Source organism: Oncorhynchus kisutch, unplaced genomic scaffold, assembly GCF_002021735.2.
Source record: "Oncorhynchus kisutch isolate 150728-3 unplaced genomic scaffold, Okis_V2 Okis05a-Okis16b_hom, whole genome shotgun sequence".
Lineage (NCBI taxonomy): Eukaryota > Metazoa > Chordata > Actinopteri > Salmoniformes > Salmonidae > Oncorhynchus > Oncorhynchus kisutch.
This window is the reverse complement of record NW_022261982.1, coordinates 6995800-7016190: the sequence shown is the minus strand read 5'-3', so window position 1 is coordinate 7016190 and position 20391 is coordinate 6995800. Positions and strand designations below refer to the sequence as shown.

General features: G+C 41.7%; 1 protein-coding gene across 1 annotated transcript in view; it reads right to left on the bottom strand.

Annotated features, from left to right (window-relative positions):
* Window positions 1–11679, bottom strand: part of LOC109887205 (gastrula zinc finger protein XlCGF7.1-like) — a 34984-nt gene extending 23305 nt beyond the window's left edge. The window contains exons 1-2 of the mRNA XM_031813567.1: window positions 11635–11679; window positions 1540–1794 (exon numbers count right to left, since the gene is read on the bottom strand). Of these exons, the coding sequence (XP_031669427.1) occupies window positions 1540–1645 (106 nt within the window). The 5' untranslated portion in view covers window positions 1646–1794; window positions 11635–11679. The remainder of the gene's footprint in view (window positions 1–1539; window positions 1795–11634) is intronic.
* Window positions 11680–20391: the final 8712 nt, after the last annotated feature.

The following is a 20391-nucleotide window of genomic DNA, read 5'->3' as shown; positions in this document are numbered from 1 at the left end:
GTGTGTATATATTGGTGAATTTTTAAGTGGGCCAGTAGAGAGAAAGTCTTTCCGCAGTCAGAGCAGGAGTAAGGCTTCTGTCCTGTATGTTTTTGTTCATGTGTTTTTAAGTGGCCCAGTCGAGAGAAACGCTTTCCACAGTCAGAGCAGGAGTAAGGCTTCTCTCCTGTGTGTATACATTCATGTCGTTTTAATTTGCACAGTAGAGAGAAACTCGCCGCACAGTTAGAGCAGGAGTAAATCTTCTCTGTGTGTATACGTTCATGTCGTTTTAAGTTGCACATATGAGAGAAACTAGCCGAACAGACAGAGCAGAAGTAAGGCTTCTCTCCTGTGTGTGTTCTCTTATGAACTTTTAGCTTAGCTGATGTTGTGAAGCATTTTATACAATCAGAGCAGGAGTAGGGCTTCTCTCCTGTGTGTGTTCTCTGATGAACTTTTAGCCAAGTTGATGTTGTGAAGCATTTTACACAGTCAGAGCAGGAGTAAGTCTTCTCTCTTGTGTGCACTCTTTGATGAACTGTCAGAGCCTTGGATGTTGTAAAATTCTTCCCACCGTCAGTATAGGAATACCGATTCTCTCCAGTGTGTATTTTTAGGTGTATTTTTAGCTTTGATAGAAATGGGAAAATCTTCTCACAATGTGGGCAGTGGTGAGACCTCTTCACTCTGTGATCTTCCTGCTGTTGCTCTCTGGATGTAGAGAATGTCTCAACATGGTCTCCTGTATGAACAACATCAGAAGAACCAGTCAGTTGATGTGATATTCATGTCAATCACATGTATTTTATGTAGCCCTTATTACATCAGAAGTTGTCACAAAGTGCTTTACAGAAACCCAGCCTCAATCCCCAAAGAGCAAGCAATGCAGATGTAGAAGCAAAGTGGCCACGAAAAACTCCCCAGCAAGCAGGAACCAAGGAAGAAACGTAGAGAGACACCAGGCCCAAAGGGGTGGCCAGTCCTCTTCTGTCTGTACCGGGTGACATATGTATTCATATCAGAAGGCTGCACAATACAAAAGGGGAATTAAACTATTCTAGAAGTGGGTAAAAGTCGTGAAAATTATGAGCCATATCATCCTCCCCTCATCATCACAAGGGTTAGTAACCAGGCTGTATCACATCCGACCGTGATTAGGAGTCCCATAGGGTGGCAATCAATTGACCCAGCATCGTCCGGGTTTGGCCCGGGAGGTAGGCCGTCAATGTAAATAAGAATTTGTTCTTAATTGACTTGCCTAGTTAAATAAAGGTTAAGTAAGTTAAATTAAAAAGAGACTAACTTCATGGAACTTTAAAACACTGGCAGTTTGTCTACTTCACTTCTTTAGTCTCCTCTCTGATGACTCCAGATAACCCAGTGAATAAAACAAATGCTGGTAATACTGGTGTCAAACCATGCAAGTGTCAGTAGCATGAATTAACATCTACCTTCTCATTGAAACAGTTCAATATGATACAGTTCTACTGCAACTTTTCATACACAGTGAAAAGTTGGAATGAACAACAAACATAGTTAGATAGAACCTGCTCTTACCATGAGAAACAGATTCCCCAATCTTCTCCTCCTCCTCTTCTTCATCTTTAATGATGACATTCAGTTCCAGTGCTTGACTGCAGTCTTCCAGCTTCACTGATGCCATCTCTGGATCCTGCAGTGCAAACTGGGCTCCACGGTCACAATCAGGACCCAGTGACTGTGGGTTTGGACTCAGTGTGGAAGGAGAGAGGCAGGCTGGGTTTGTCGTCACTGTTGATGTTACCGGCCTCAGACTTAATTCTAGTCGTCCTGCTGTAACATTGAGAAACAGACAAAAAGTTAGTGTTGACATTTCTGGCACGTTCTTTATTATCTATTAAAATATATATATTATATTTTTTCTTGTTCAATTATCTAATTCAGTGCTTAACTTGGACTGAAATAGGTACCGGTACTGTTTATATTTAGGTGCAGGAGCTCCACAATACTGTTGAGGTAATATTCTATAAGAGGAACATGAGCTCAAGCAGTAGAACATTGAGGTGCTGGTACTCAGCTCCTGGTACTCAGCTCCTGGTACTCAGCTCCAGTGAGCTCCTGTCCATCACATTTCAATAGATGAGGTAGGTAAGCATTGACAACAAAACATGAATTCATTCAAAATTAGACAAAGTACACGCTACACAATGTAACTAAACTTAACTTATAGTAGATTTCTTGGATTTACATAAATTAATAAATGACTCAAAAACCATTTAGTACAAGGTTGCAGTATGTTTTAGGCAGCACTATGTACTATTTTCCTGAATAACCTTTTCTTCGCTGTATTATTTAAATCAAAAACCAATTGTATTTCCCGTTCACACCATATTAACATTTATAGACAAAGAAACTGAATGTGTCTGAATATGACTACATCAAATTGTCTCTCTTTGATGCAGACAGAGTGGGCGCCGTGATTTTCCCAGCTTGTGAATTTTACACAAAACCAATAACACGCAAAATGAACCTAGAAATCTAAAAAAAAGGGATTATGAAATTACTTAGAGAAAATTATGTACATACTCTCAGACAATCCCAAAGTCTCTAGCTATGTAGCTTGTAAAATAGTTATGTTCTTCACTTGGTTTGACACAAAAATAACACATGAAACCTTTACCAAATGTGATAATACCTTGTTACCTAGCATGGTATGACATGTTTCGATATTAGGAAGTTTAAACCTGCTACTACATACCTGTAGTAATACACAAGGGTTATCTACTTAACATGACAGTTCTGGAGATAAATATTTATTATGAAGAATGGTGTGTACCTGCCCCGAACTTCCTGTTCCCCCACTACCACAGTGCAGCCACAGTTAGAACAACGAGACAGATATTTCACCAGATGTATAAATGTGAAGGATCCGCTTAGCATTTCCACCCACTACCAAATATGGTAGTGAGAGGAAGCCCGCTGGCAGAAGATGGAACGAGATGTATTTTGTCTGACATTCTGCAAATGTTCTAATCAATGAAACATCTGATCTTAATACAGTTCTGTTCAAAATCTGTTCTGAACAGAGTGGACTAAGTTTTGTAGACTTTTCCCTTTGCAAAAGTTTTTTTAAATGTCATTGTTTAGAAGGAATGTAAAGGCGAATTGAGTTATAGCACATTCAGCGCTTCAGAGGCGGCATTGACTAACAGAAATATAAAGAAGTACGCACCAATAGGATCTCGGTAGCTCGTGCTTGGCACTGCCCAGTATGACTCATCTGTTCCCCATCAGAAACGACTAGTTGTAATCTATCTTGGTTTAGTTATAAAAAAATCTTTGGTGCAATCGTCCGTGCATTCAGGGATCCTTGGGATGGCCCTACCCCATTATATGAGAAGGGTGGTGCTTCATTTGAGTGCTTCATTTGAGCCGGATCCTCCGCTCATCATCAGGTAGCCTACCTCTTATGGCATGAAAAATAATTTCTACTGTTTGCAATATAAAAATCCTAATTACATTTGACTTTGGCCGACATTCAGCAAATGTTCTAGTCAATGAAAGATCCGATACAGTTTTCTGTTCCCAGAACTAAAATCTGTTATAAAACAAGAGTGGAATAAGTTTTGTAGACTTTACCCTAAGCAAAAAAAAAATATTCGGGGCAATCGTCCGTGCATTCAGAGATCCTTGAGATGGCCTTTCCCCATTATATGAGAAGGGCTGTGCTTAATTTGAGCCAGATCCTCCGGCACCTCTCAGTTTTGTAGTCGTTCGTTCCGGAACCCATTTGCCAGGATCAGGTAGCCTACCTCGTGGCATGAAAAATAATTTATACTGTTTGCAATGTAAAAATCAGAATAAAAGCAGAGTAATTACATTTGGATTCCTCTGTAATTATCATGCCGCCTAAAAAACAAAGTGAAAACGTGATGTTCTAGGAATGTATTAATGTTGGGCCGAACCAGGTTTATGGTTTGTGCAACATTGTAGCCTATTTAGACCAAGGCGTAGCCATTGCTGTGGTGAGAGAGAAGCACGCCTGTATCTCTCACAGAACTAAAATGAGATTCACTTTCTATGATCCCTCTCCCTCTCTGTGTTGTTATAAACATGATCCAGCAACTCATCTCTCCAGCATTGCACTTCATGTATTTCCTAATTGAATAATAGCTGTGGGAAGTGTGTTGAGGTGGTGCAGCACTCTGCAGTCTGTTCAGAAAGAAATGAATTGGGAGTCCCATAGGGCGGCGCACAATTGTCCCAGCATCGTCCGGGTTTGGTACGGTTAGGCCGTCATTGAAAATAAGTTCTTAACTGACTAGTTAAATAAATATTAAATTAAATAAATATAATATGCCAGTACGCAAAAGCCAAGATAATGCATGCAATGCTTTATTATAAAGGTATTTTATTTAATGTGTTCTGGTACCTCAGAGACCCCCAGGTCACCCCCCCCCCCCCCCTCTTGGGTTCACTTTTGGTTCCAGCACCTCCCAGTTTACAAATTAAGCACTGGAGAAGTGTGTAGCTGCTGCTGCCTCCTCTGGGACACATCTCCTTTACATAGAGTTCATCAGGCTGTTGATTGTGGCCTGTGGAATGTTGACCCACTGCTCTTCAATGGCTGTGCGAAATTCCTGGATATAGGAGGGAACTGGAACAAGCTGTTGTACACGTCAATCCCAAACATGCTCAAAGGGTGACATGTCTGCTGAGTATGCAGGCCATGGAATTGGGACATTTTCAATTGTGTACAGAGTCTTGCGACATGTGGCTGCGCATTGTCATGATGAAACAGGAGGTGATGGCGGCGGATGAATGGCAGGACAATGGGCCTCAGAATCGTGTCATGTATCTCTGTGCATTCAAATTGCCATTGATAAAATGCAGTTGTGTTTGTTGTCTGTAGCTTATGCCTGCCCATACCATAACCCCACCATGGGGCACTCTGTTCACAATCAGGGATCCCCATTAACTGCTGCCAAGGTACCTACTCAGCTACTCTTGTCCCCAGCACAAGGTGCACCTGTGTAATGATGATCACACTATTTAGTCAGCTTCTTGATGTCTCACTTGTCAGGTGGATGGATTATCTTAGCAAAGGATAAATTGCTCACTAACAGGGATGTAAACAAATTTGTGCACAACATTTGTGAGAAATAAGTGTCTGTCGGGAACATTTCTGGGGATCTTTTATTTGTATATAGACTCTGTTTTTCTTCTACTGTGTTATTGACTTGTTAATTGTTTACTCCATGTGTAACTCTGTGTTATTGACTTGTTAATTGTTTACTCCATGTGTAACTCTGTGTTATTGACTTGTTAATTGTTTACTCCATGTGTAACTCTGTGTTATTGACTTGTTAATTGTTTACTCCATGTGTAACTCTGTGTTATTGACTTGTTAATTGTTTACTCCATGTGTAACTCTGTGTTATTGACTTGTTAATTGTTTACTCCATGTGTAACTCTGTGTTGTCTGTTCACACTGCTACGCTTTATCTTGGCCAGGTCGCAGTTGCAAATGAGAACGTGTTCTCAACTAGCCTACCTGGTTAAATAAAGGTGAAATATATATATTTTTTAATTCACCTCATGAAACATGGGACCAACACTTTACATCATTGCGTTTGTTCAGTGTAAACAGTATAATTTTTTAAAATCATACAAATGATCAATAAAAACATTTACAGAATATCAGCGTGCTATTCGGTTCTAACCAGGTCCCTACACAGGCTGAGAAGGATCCTGTAAGAGCAGAACATTATCTGGTGACAGTAGTCCTTGTAGTCTTGGAGGCCCAGAAACTTCTCAGCTGCAGATATAATGATGTCCAGCTTCTTGAACTTCATGTGCAGTACAATTAATAACTGTGGCTATAAATACTAAAATATCCACCTTCTTCACAATAAGTGTATCCAGATCACTTGATTGACGTACAACATTTACAACTGGTTAAGGTGCATCCACCACCATATCTTCTATAGAACTGTGGCCTCTTGCCCCTATAACTCTCTTCACCACATCCACATTGGGTGAATATGCAGCAAATCTCCTAACAGGGCACTCTGGGAATTCAGGAACATGACCCCCTCCACAGTAACAACATTTTACATTCACATACTCTTCAATAAACACGTCTGTCTGCAAACACTTGACATGTGGCCAAACCCTTAACATTTCTTACGTGCATCAGGTTTTACACCAACTCCCTAATGGGGTACCTTATATATCCCAGCTTTACATAGGGTGGTAGATACTCTTCATCAAACATCAATAATATAGATAAACAACGCTCTTTTTTCACATTCTCCATACGGGTCAAAGGACGTGCATTCACATCCGTCTTCTTTGGGATTTGGTTGGTCGTATATAAATACAAAAGAAATGTCCACCAGATCACTTGATTGAGGTACGACATTTTCAACTGGTTACGTTTCATCCACCATCATATCTTCTACTGTAACTCTCTTCACCGCCTCCTTGCATCGGGTTTTACACCAACTCCCTAATGGGGTATCTTATATTTCCCAGCTTTACATAGGGTGGTAGATACTCTTCATCAATAATAGATAAAGTTTGCTCCTTTTTCACATTTTCCATTCGGGTCAAGTATTTGGGTCCTTCTTCTTTGGGATTTGGTTGGAGAATCCCATCCAACTTTTAGCTGCATACACCTCCACCTACTATACTGGTGTGAGCGATTCCACAGCCTACATACATTCAATTCACTGATACATAATTAATACACAGAATTGCCCTGCCAACTATTAGTCCTCAAAAAAAAAAAATCTTGGTTCGTGCAGGTGACTGATCTCCTCAGACCAGAATTGGCAGTACACCCTGAACATCGTTCTGGTTACCAAAGGGGATATCTCTGTTTCAAGGTCTCAGCTTGGAGAAGAAGAAGCCTCGTGAGGTACTGGTCGGTCACATGCAGGAACCAAACGTTAATGATGCATAAGGAATAAGCTAAACCATGCAAATATAACACGTTTGTCTAAGCAATATACAGGAGAACTAACGGGACTGCCCCGGCAGAGCTCCCGACCGATGCAGTATACAGGAGAACTAACGGGACTGCCCCGGCAGAGCTCCCGACCGATGCAATGGTGCTTTATGTTTGTTGGAACCTCTCCAGCTTGCTGATAATAAAGAATGATTCATTTAAGTTTGACTGAGTCCCTTTGTGGTGATTTCCCACAATAAAAACCCACCACTCCATTCCACTATTTAACTCTATCTAGTCCTGCACCAGACCACTAAACACCCTCTGCAGTAAATCCTCACAATCCCACAATCTCTATTTTATTTAATTGTACTGCAGAAATGGATAGAAAGTTAACAAACATGACTATAAATACTAAAAAGCCCACCTGGCGGAAGCACATATTATTCCCATCACTCTCTCTTGGTCTCTGCCTCCTCACAGGAATCCTCTCAAGATCCCTCACCCTGTTCCCATCTTCCTCCATCACTCTCTTCACTGCTTCGCCATACTACACTTTCTGTACTACAACACATTCCTTCCTCTCACGCCCTCCTGCACACTACTCACATCTAGGGCATCTCACGCCCTCCTGCACACTTCTCACATCTAGGGCATCTCACGCCCTCCTGCACACTTCTCACATCTAGGGCATCTCACGCCCTCCTGCACACTTCTCACATCTAGGGCATCTCACGCCCTCCTGCACACTTCTCACATCTAGGGCATCTCACGCCCTCCTGCACACTTCTCACATCTAGGGCATCTCATGCCCTCCTGCACACTTCTCACATCTCATGCCCTCCTGCACACTTCTCACATCTAGGGCATCTCATGCCTACATTCTGCTGCAACAGGCCCATTAACCTGACACCTAAAACACTGTAGTATTTACGGAACCAAAAGCGCTCACGGGATAACTGACACTTCTTACCTTCACCTTATCTGGCAGAGACTCTGCATCAAAACTCTACATCACAGACAATGTATTCTCTGTTTCCCAACACTCTACACAGGATCCATCTCTCAACTAATGGTGGGCATCACAGACACCTGGAATCTTCCATTTCAACCGCTCCTCCTTAACACTTAAACCTAAACCCATTATCACTCCTTTCAATGCCACCCAGCAATCCGAGTCACAATTTTTGTCCCCAATCACGAAATCCGGAGCGCCCGCTCCCTCTGGATATAAGAGAAACAATATATCATTACGAGTCCACTCCGAGTTACCTTCACCAATCTTGTTTCTCATGTTCTGAGAGTCCTTTAGGAGCCTTTTGGCAAACTCCAAGCAGGCTGTCTTATACGCCTTTTACTGAAGAATGGCTTACATCTGACCACTCTACCATAAAGGCCTGATTGGTAGAGTTCTGCAGAGATTGTTGTCCTTCTGGAAGGTTCTCCCATCACCAGAGGAACTCTGGAGCTCTGTCACAGTGACCATTGGGTTCTTGGTCATCTCACAGACCAAGGCTCTTGGAGGATTTTTTATCATATCATTGGACTAAAATGATTGACACTCAAATGCAAGCCTAACACAATGTGCAAAGGGCCTTTGGGTACATAGATACATATTCAATGGTATCTCTTTTTCACTGTCAACTGTGGTTATTTTCAGCAAACTTAACATGTGTAAATACAGTTGAAGTCAGAGGTTTACATACACCTTAACCAAAAACATTTCAACTCGGTTTTTCACAATTCCTGACATTTAATCCTGGTAAAAATTCCCTGTCTTAGGTCAGTTAGGATCACCACTTTATTTTAAGAATGTGAAATGTCAGAATAAAAAAAGTTGAGAATGATTTATTTCAGCTTTTATTTCTTTCATCACATTTCCTGTGGGTCAGAAGTTTACATTCACTCAATTCGTATTTGGTAGCATTGCTTTTAAATTGTTTAACTTGGGTCAAACGTTTCGGGTAGCCTTCCACAAGCTTCCCACAATAGGGTGGGTGAATTTTGGCCAATTCCTCCTGACAGAGCTGGTGTAACTGAGTCAGGTTTGTAGGCCTCCTTGCACATGCTTTTTCAGTTCTGCCCACACATTTTCTATAGAATTGAGGTCAGGGCTTTGTGATGGCCACTCCTATACCTTGACTTTTTTGTCCTTAATAAGCAATTTTGCCACAACTTTGGAAGTATGCTTTGGGTCATTTTCCATTTGGAAGACCCATTTGCAACCAAGCTTTAACTTTAACTGATGTCTTGAGATGTTGCTTAAAAAAAAAATCCACGTAATTTACCTCCCTTATGATGCCATATATTTTGTGAAGTGCACCAGTCCCTCCTGCAGCAAAGCACCCCCACAACATGATGCTGCCACCCCCCTGCTTCACGGTTGGGATGGTGTTCTTCGGCTTGCCTCCCCCTTTTTCCTCCCAAAAAATAATAAAAAAAACACAACGATGGTCATTATGGCCAAACAGATATATATATATACATTTTTTTTACAGACCAGAGGACATTTCTCCAAAATGCACAATCTTCGTCTCCAGATTCAATTGCAAACCGTAATCTGGCTTTTATGTCAGTTTTGGAGCAGTGGTTCCTTCCTTGCCGAGCAGCCTTTCAGGTTATGTTGATATAGTACTCGATTTACTGTCAATATTGACATTTTTGTACCCGTTTCCTCAAGCCTCTTCACTGTTGTTCTGGGAATGATTTGCACTTTTCGCACCAAAGTACGTTAATCTCTAGGAGACAGAACACGTCTCCTTCCCGAGCAGTATGACGACTGCGTAGTCCCATGGTGTTAATACTTGCATACTATTGTTTGTACAAATGAAGGTGGTACCCTCAGGCATTTGGAAATTGCTCCCAAGGATGAACCAGTCTTGTGGAGGAATAAATAAAAAAAATCTGGGGTCTTGGCTGATTTCTTTTGATTTTCCCATGATGTCAAGCAAAGGGGCACTGAGTTTGAAGGTAGGCCTTGAAATAAATCCACAGGTACACCTCCAATTGACTAAAATGTCAATTAGCCTATCAGAAGCTTCTACAGCCATGACATAATTTTCTGGAATTTTCCAAGCTGTTTAAAAGGCTTAAAAGGTTTAAAATTGTGATATAGTGAATTATAAGTTAAATAATCTGTCTGTAAACAATTGTTGGAAAAATGACTTGTGTCATGCACAAAGTAGATGTCCTAACCGACTTGCCAAAACTATAGTTTGTTAAAACCACTTGGAACTACCCATCCCCGGATCCGGGAGAATTGTCATCAACTACACTAATTAGCATAGCGCAACGGTCAAATATTACAAGGAAGCCTGGTCACGAAAATCAGAAAAGCAATCAAATTAACCAGTTACCTTTGATGAGCTTCGGATGTTTTCACTCACGAGACACCCAGTTAGACAGCAAATGTTCCTTTTGTTCCATAAAGATTATTTTTATACCCAAAATACCTGTTTGTTGATCACGTTATGTTCAGAAATCCACCGGAAATAGCGGTCACGACAACGGTGAAAAAAATTATATCCATAATATCGACAGAAACATGGCAAACGTTTTTTTAATAATCAATCCTCAAGGTGTTTTTCAAATATCTATTTGATAATATATCAACCTGGACAATTGGCTTTTCAGTAGGAGCGAGAGGAAAAATGACTACCTCTTTCTTTTACGCAAGAATCACTCTGAGAGCCCTCAGCTGGCCACTTACACAATGTAGTCGTTTACACTCATTTTTCAACATAAAGGTGTGAAACTACGTCAAAATGCTGTAGACACCTTAGGGAATACGTAGAAAAATGAATCTGGTTGATATCCCTTTCAATGGCCAATAGGGGTGCATAGGAACACAACGGTTTCAAAATAAGAGGCACTTCCTGATTGGATTTTCCTCAGGGTTTCGCCTGCAGTATCAATTCTGTTATACTCACAAACAATATTTTGACAGTTTTGGAAACTTTAGAGTGTTTTCTATCCTAAGCTGTCAATTATATGCATATTCTAGCATCTGGTCCTGAGAAATATGAGGTTTACTTTGCGAACGTTATTTTTCCAAAAATAAAAATAGTCCCCCTACTTTCAAGAGGTTAATAAATGTGTGGAGTGGTTGAAAAACAAGTTAATGAATTTTAATTACTTGCAGGTGCCTTGGTGGAAGAGTGGGGTAACATCTCACAGCAAGAACTGGCAAATCTGGTGCAGTCCATGAGGAGGAGATGCACTGCAGTACTTAATGCAGCTGGTGGCCACACCAGATACTGACTGTTACTTTTGATTTTGACCCCCCCCCCTTTGTTCAGGGACACATTATTCCATTTCTGTTAGTCACATGTCTGTGGAACTTGTTCAGCTTATGTCTCAGTTGTTGAATCTTGTTCATAATTTTCATACAAATATTTACACGTTAAATTTGCTGAATAAAAATGCAGTTGACAGTGAGAGGACGTTTCTTTTTTTGATGCGTTTATGTTTTACCTTGTCAGCTCAGGGATTCGATCCAGCAACCTTTCGATTACATGCCCAACTCTCCAACCATTAGGATACCTGTACGTATTCATATAAGTAGGTGGCAATACTGGTGTCAAACCATGCAGGTCTCAGTAGCATGAAATACCATCTACCTTCTCAATAAAACAGTTCATCATGAAACAGTTCTACTGCAACTTTTCATGCACAGTGGGAAGTTGGAATGAACAACCAAATTAGATAGAACCTGCTCTTACCATGAGAAACAGATGTCCCAATCTTCTCCTCCTCTTCTTCATCTTTAATGTTGACATTCAGATCCAGTGTTTGACTGCAGTCTTCCAGCTTCACTGATGCCATCTCTGGATCCTGCAGTGCAAACTGGGCTCCACTGTCACAATCAGGACCCAGTGACTGTAGGTTTGGACTCAGTGTGGAAGGAGAGAGGCAGGTTGGGTTTGTCCTCACTGTTGATGTTACCGGCCTCATACCTGAGTCGGCAAGTAGTAGAAGAGAAAGACAAAAGTTATTTTCTTGAAAGTTCTGGCAAGGTCTTTATTCTCTATTAAATATATTATATTTTTTCTTGTTCAATTATCTAATTCAGTGCTTGACTTGGACTGAAATAGTTGCCGATACTCATTGTGTGTGCTGGTATTGTTTATATTTAGGTGCAGAAGCTCCACAATACTTTTGAGCTAATACTTAACCTGTAGTAGATAAATGCATACAAGACTCAAAAACCATTTAGTACAAGGTTACAGTTTGTGTTAGGCAGCACTATGTGCTATTTTCCTTAACCTTGTATTAACTATTTTACTTCAAAAAACAATTGTATTTCCTGTTCACACCATAGTAACGTTTATAGAGCAACACAAACTGAATGTGTCAATATTATTATACATGTAGAAGACCGATAATCATTACATTTAGCTTCAAAACAGTAGTGCAACCGTAAAATTGTCTCCCTCTGCTGCATCCACACTGCCTGCACTGAAGTCTGTTGACACAGATCAAGCGGGTGCCGCCATTTTACCACCTTGTGAATTTTTCCTTTCATGGAGTTCTACGGACAATTCCTTCCACCTCATGACTTGGTTTTTGCTCTGACATGCACGGTCAAAAGTGGGACCTTATATAGACAGGTGTGTGCCTTTCCAAATTATGTCCAATCAATTGAATTTACCACAGGTTGACAACAATCAAGTTGTAGAAATATCTCAAGGATGATCAATGGAAAGAAGTATCACCTGAGCTCAATGTCGAGAATCATAGCAAAGGGTCTGAATACTTATGTAAATAAGGTATTTTTTATTTATTTTTATTATAAATCTGAAAACATTTCTAAAAACCTGCGTTTGCTTTGTCATTATGGGATATTGTGTGTAGATTGATGAGGAACGTTTTTTATTTAATCCATTTTAGAATAAGGCTGTAACGTAACAAAATGTGGAAAAGGTCAAGGGGTCTGAACACACTATGTATTCATATCAGTAGGCTGTGCAATACAAAAGGGGAATAAAACTATTCTAAAAGTACCTCATAAGTCATGAAAATTACGAGCCATATCATCCTCCACTCACTATCACAAGTAGAGGTCGACCGATTAATCGGAATGGCCGATTAATTAGGTCCGATTTCAAGTTTTCATAACAGTCGGAAATCTGTATTTTTTGGACACCTTTATTTAATCTTTATTTAACTAGGCAAGTCAGTTAAGAACACATTCTTATTTTCAATGACGGTCTAGGAACGGTGGGTTAACTGCCTCGTTCAGGGGCAGAACGACAGACGTTTACCTTGTCAGCTCGGGGGATTCAATCTTGCAACAGTTAACTTGTCCAATGCTCTAACCACCTGATTACATTGCACTCCACGAGGAGCCTGCCTGTTACGCGAATGCAGTAAGCCAAGGTAAGTTGCTAGCTAGCATTAAACTTATCTTAGAAAAATACAATCATAATCACTAGTTAACTACACATGGTTGATGATATTACTAGTTCATCTAGCGTGTCCTGAGTTGCATATAATCGATGCGGTGCGTATCATTGCTCCAATTTGTATCTTAACATAAACATCAATGCCTTTCTTAAAATCATTACACAGAAGTATATATTTTTAACCCTGCATATTTAGCTAAATGAAATCCAGATTAGCAGGGAATATTAACCAGGTGAAATTGTGTCACTGCTCTTGCGTTCATTGCACGCAGAGTCAGTGTATATGCAACAGTTTGGGCCGCCTAATTTGCCAGAATTTTACGTAATTATGACATAACATTGAAGGTTGTGCAATGCAACACAAATATTTAGACTTTTAGACGGATGCCAACTCCCAAGATTAGGCTGGTGTAACTGATGTGAAATGGCTAGCTAGTTAGCGGGGTGCGCGCTAATAGCGTTTCGAACATCACCCGCTCTGAGACTTGGAGTAGTTCTTCCCCTTGCTCTGCATGGGTAACGCTGCTTCGAGGGTGGCTGTTGTCGATGTGTTCCTGCCCAGGTAGGAGCGAGGAGAGGGACGGAAGCTATACTGTTACACTGACAATACTAAAGTGCCTATAAGAACATCCAATAGTCAGAGGTATATGAAATACAAATGGTATAGAGAGAAATAGTCCTATAATAACTACAACCTAAAACTTCTTACCTGGGAATATTGAAGACTTGTGTTAAAAGGAACCACCAGCTTTCATATGTTCTCATGTTCTGAGCAACGAACTTGAAAGTTTTTTTTACATGGCCCATATTGCACTTTTACTTTCTTCTCCAACACTTTGTTTTTGTATTATTTAAACCAAATTGATCATGTTTCATTATTTATTTGAGGCTAAATTGATTTTATCTATGTATTAAATTAAGTTAAAATAAGTGTTCATTCAGTATTGTTGTAATTGCCATTACAAATGTATTTTTTTTAATACATATTATTTATTTAAAAAATCAGCAGAGTAATCAGTATCGGCTTTTTTGGTTCTCCAATAATCGGTATCGGTGTTGAAAAATCATAATCGTTCAACCTCTAATCACAAGCGTTAGAAACTACACATACTCAGTTCATAGAACCCTAAAACACTGGCAGTTTGTCAACTTCACTTCTTTAGTCTACTCTCTGAGCACTCCAGATAGCCCAGTGAATAAAACAAATGCTTCCAATACTGGTATGCAAGTCTCAGTAGCATGAAATAACATCTACCTTCTCATTGAAACAGTTCATCATGAAATCCTGCCCTACCTTTCTAAAGTCTTCAAATGCAAAGTGAACAAACAGATAACCGATCATCTCGAATCCCACCGTACCTTCTCCGCTATGCAATCTGGTTTCCGAGCTGGTCATGGGTGCATTCTCAGCCACGCTGAAGGTCCTAAACGATGTAAACGCCGTCGATAAAAGACAGTACTGTGCAGCCGTCTTCATCGACATGGCCAAGGCATTCGACTCTGTCAATCACTGCATTCTTATAGGCAGACTCAACAGCCTTGGTTTCTCAAATGACTGCCACACCTGGTTCACCAACTACTTCTCAGATAGAGTTCTGTGTGACAAATCAGAGGGCTTGTTGTCCGGACCTCTGGCAGTCTCTATGGGGGTGCCAAAGGGTTCAATTCTCAGGCCAACTCTGTTTATATATATATATATATATATATATATCAATGATGTAGCGCTTGATTCTCTGATCCACCTCTACGCAGACGACACCATTTTGTATACATCTGGCCCTTCTTTGGACAGTGTGTTGAAAAACCTCCAGACGAGCTTAAATGCCATAAAACACTCCTTCCGTGGCCTCCAACTGCTCTTAAATGCTAGTAAAACTAAATGCATGCTCTTCAACCAATCGCTGCCCGCACCCGCCTGCCCGACTAGCATCGCTACTCTGGACGGTTCTGACTTAGAATATGTGGACAACTACAAATACCCAGGTGTCTGTTTAGACTGTAAACTCTCCTTCCAGAGTCACATTAACCTCTCTGGAATATGTGGGACGGTAGCGTCCCAACTGGCAAACATCCAGTGAAAATGCAAATTCAAATAAATTACTATAAAAATATAACTTTGATGAAATCACACATTCAATATACCCAATTAAAGCAACACTTGTTGTGAATCCAGCCAATGTGTCAGATTTCAAAAATGCTTTACGGCGAAAGCAAACGATGCTATTATCTAAGGATCGCACCGCAGTAAACATAGACAGAAAAGCATATTTCAACCCTGCAGGCGCGACACAAAACACAGAAATAAAAATATAATTAATGCCTTACCTTTGACAAGCTTCTTCTGTTGGCACTCCAATATGTCCCATAAACATCACAAATGGTCCTTTTGATCTATGAATTCTGTCGATATATATCCAAAATGTCCATTTATTTGGCGCGTTTGATCCAGAAAAACGCTGGTTCCAACTTGACTTACAAAATATCTCAAAAGTTACCTGTAAACTTTGTCCAAACATTTAAAACTACTTTTGTAATACAACTTTAGGTATTTAATGTAAATAATCAATAACATTGAAGATGGGATGATCTGTGTTCAATACCGGAGGAAAACAAAGTGGAGCGTGCTTTCAGGTCACGCGCCTCTAACAAAGAGTACACTTCCATCTACCCTCATTCTGAACAACGTTACTTCTTCATTTCTCAAAAGGAAAAACCTCAACCAATTTCTAAAGACTGTTGACATACAGTGGAAGCGATAGGAACTACAGGAAAGTCGATTAGAAATCTGGATTCCCAATGAAATCCCATTGAAAAGAGAGCGACCTCAAAAAAAGAAAATCGGAACGGTTTGTCCTTGGGGTTTCGCCTGGCAAATAAGTTCTGTTACACTCACAGACATTATTCAAACCGTTTTAGAAACTTCGGAGTGTTTTCTATCCAAATCTACTAATAATATACATATCTTAGCTACTGGGTCTGAGTAGCAGACTGTTTACTTTGGACATGCTTTTCATCCGGACGTGAAAATACTGCCCCCTGTCCCAAAGAAATTCCAATCCAAAATTAAATCTAGAATCTGCTTCCTATTTCGCAACAAAGCCACAGTCACTCATCCTGCTAAACATATCCTCGTAAAACTGAATATCCAAATCAAATCAAATTTTATTTGTCACATGCAGATGTTAATGCGAGTGTAGCGAAATGCTTGTGCTTCTAGTTCCGACAATGCAGTAATAACCAACAAGTAATCTAACTAACAATTCCAAAACGACTGTCTTATACACAGTGTAACGGGATAAAGAATATGTACATAAGGATATATGAATGAGTGATGGTACAGAGCAGCATAGGCAAGATACAGTAGATGGTATCGAGTACAGTATATACATATGAGATGAGTATGTAAACAAAGTGGCATAGTTAAAGTGGCTAGTGATACATGTATTACATAAGGATGCAGTCGATGATATAGAGTACAGTATATACATATGCATATGAGATGAATAATGTAGGGTAAGTAACATTATATAAGGTAGCATTGTTTAAAGTGGCTAGTGACATATTTACATCATTTCCCATCAATTCCCATTATTAAAGTGGCTGGAGTTGAGTCAGTGTCAGTGTGTTGGCAGCAGCCACTCAATGTTAGTGGTGGCTGTTGAACAGTCTGATGGCCTTGAGATAGAAGCTGTTTTTCAGTCTCTCGGTCCCAGCTTTGATGCACCTGTACTTACCTCGCCTTCTGGATGATAGCGGGGTGAACAGGCAGTGGCTCAGGAGGTTGATGTCCTTGATGATCTTTATGGCCTCCTGTAACATCGGGTGGTGTAGGTGTCCTGGAGGGCAGGTAGTAGGCCCCCGGTGATGCGTTGTGCAGACCTCACTACCCTCCGGAGAGCCTTACGGTTGTGGGCGGAGCAGTTGCCATACCAGGCGGTGATACAGCCCGCCAGGATGCTCTCGATTGTGCATCTGTAGAAGTTTGTGAGTGCTTTTGGTGACAAGCCGAATTTCTTCAGCCTCCTGAGGTTGAAGAGGCGCTGCTGCGCCTTCTTCACGATGCTGTCTGTGTGAGTGGACCAATTCAGTTTGTCTGTGATGTGTATGCCGAGGAACTTAAAACTTGCTACCCTCTCCACTACTGTTCCATCGATGTGGATCGGGGGGTGTTCCCTCTGCTGTTTCCTGAAGTCCACAATCATCTCCTTAGTTTTGTTGACGTTGAGTGTGAGGTTATTTTCCTGACACCACACTCCGAGGGCCTTCACCTCCTCCCTGTAGGCCGTCTCGTCGATGTTGGGAATCAAGCCTACCACTGTTGTGTCGTCCGCAAACTTGATGATTGAGTTGGAGGCGTGCGTGGCCACGCAGTCGTGGGTGAACAGGGAGTACAGGAGAGGGCTCAGAACGCACCCTTGTGTGGCCCCAGTGTTGAGGATCAGCGGGGTGGAGATGTTGTTGCCTACCCTCACCACCTGGGGGCGGCCCGTCAGGAAGTCCAGTACCCAGTTGCACAGGGCGGGGTCGAGACCCAGGGTCTCGAGCTTGATGACGAGCTTGGAGGGTACTATGGTGTTGAATACCGAGCTGTAGTCGATGAACAGCATTCTCACATAGGTATTCCTCTTGTCCAGATGGGTTAGGGCAGTGTGCAGTGTGGTTGAGATTGCATCGTCTGTGGACCTATTTGGGCGGTAAGCAAATTGGAGTGGGTCTAGGGTGTCAGGTAGGGTGGAGGTGATATGGTCCTTGACTAGTCTCTCAAAGCACTTCATGATGACGGAAGTGAGTGCTACGGGGCGGTAGTCGTTTAGCTCAGTTACCTTAGCTTTCTTGGGAACAGGAACAATGGTGGCCCTCTTGAAGCATGTGGGAACAGCAGACTGGTATAGGGATTGATTGAATATGTCCGTAAACACACCGGCCAGCTGGTCTGCGCATGCTCTGAGGGCGCGGCTGGGGATGCCGTCTGGGCCTGCAGCCTTGCGAGGGTTAACACGTTTAAATGTCTTACTCACCTCGGCTGCAGTGAAGGAGAGACCGCATGTTCTCGTTGCAGGCCGTGTCAGTGGCACTGTATTGTCCTCAAAGCGGGCAAAAAAGTTATTTGGTCTGCCTGGGAGCAAGACATCCTGGTCTGTGACTGGGCTGGATTTCTTCTTGTAGTCCGTGATTGACTGTAGACCCTGCCACATGCCTCGTGTCTGAGCCGTTGAATTGAGATTCTACTTTGTCTCTGTACTGACGCTTAGCTTGTTTGATAGCCTTGCGGAGGGAATAGCTGCACTGTTTGTGATCGGTCATGTTACCAGTCACCTTGCCCTGATTAAAAGCAGTGGTTCGCGCTTTCAGTTTCACGCGAATGCTGCCATCAATCCACGGTTTCTGGTTAGGGAATGTTTTAATCGTTGCTATGGGAACGACATCTTCAACGCACGTTCTAATGAACTCGCACACCGAATCAGCGTATTTGTCAATATTGTTATCTGACGCAATACGAAACATCTCCCAGTCCACGTGATGGAAGCAGTCTTGGAGTGTGGAGTCAGCTTGGTCGGACCAGCGTTGGACAGACCTCGGCGTGGGAGCCTCTTGTTTTAGTTTCTGTCTGTAGGCAGGGATCAACAAAATGGAGTCGTGGTCAGCTTTTCCGAAAGGAGGGCGGGGCAGGGCCTTATATGCGTCGCGGAAGTTAGAGTAACAATGATCCAAGGTTTTTCCACCCCTGGTTGCGCAATCGATATGCTGATAAAATTTAGGGAGTCTTGTTTTCAGATTAGCCTTGTTAAAATCCCCAGCTACAATGAATGCAGCCTCCGGATAAATGGATTCCAGTTTGCAAAGAGTCAAATAAAGTTCGTTCAGAGCCATCGATGTGTCTGCTTGGGGGGGATATATACGGCTGTGATTATAATCGAAGAGAATTATCTTGGTAGATAATGCGGTCTACATTTGATTGTGAGGAATTCTAAATCAGGTGAACAGAAGGATTTGAGTTCCTGTATGTTTCTTTCATCACACCATGTCTCGTTAGCCATAAGGCATACGCCCCCGCCTACCAAATCCTTGACGTTGGCGATGTGATTTACAAAATAGCCTCCAACACTCTACTCAGCAAATTGGATGTAGTCTATCACAGTGCCATCCATTTTGTCACCAAAGCCCCATATACTACCCACCACTGCGACTTGTATGCTCTCATTGGCTGGCCATCGCTTCATATTTGTCACCAAACCCACTGGCTCCAGGTCATCTATAGGTCTTTGCTAGGTAAAGCCCAATTTATCTCAGCTCACTGGTCACCATAGTAACACCCACCCGTAGCACATGCTCCAAATGGGAAATTTCCCTGGTCATCCCCAAAGCCAACTCCTCCTTGGGCCACCTGTCCTTCCAGTTCTCTGCTGCCAATGACTGGAACAAATTGCAAAAAGCAATGAACCTGGAGACATATCTCCTCACTAACTTTAAGCATCAGCTGTCAGAGCAGCTTACCGATCACAGCATCTGTACACAGCCCATCTGTAAATAGCCCACCCAACTACCTCATCCCCATATTGTTATTTATTTTTGCTCTTTTGCACCCCAGTATCCCTACTTGCACATCATCATCTGCACATCCATCACTCAGTGTTAAAGCTAAATGGTAATTATTTCGCCACTATGGCCTATTTATTGCCTTACCTCCCTAATCTTACTACATTTTCACACACTGCATATAGATTGTTCTATTGTGTTATTGACTGTACGTTTGTTTATCCCATGTGTAACTCTGTGTTGTTTTTGGTGAACTGCTTTGCTTTATCTTGGCCAGGTCACAGTTGTAAATGAGAACTCGTTCTCAACTGGCCCACCTGGTTAAATAAAGGTGTTCTCTACTGGCCCACCTGGTTAAATAAAGGTGTTCTCTACTGGCCCACCTGGTTAAATAATGGTGTTCTCTACTGGCCCACCTGGTTAAATAAAGGTGTTCTCTACTGGCCTACCTGGTTAAATAAAGGTGTTCTCTACTGGCCCACCTGGTTAAATAAAGGTGTTCTCTACTGGCCCACCTGGTTAAATAAAGGTGTTCTC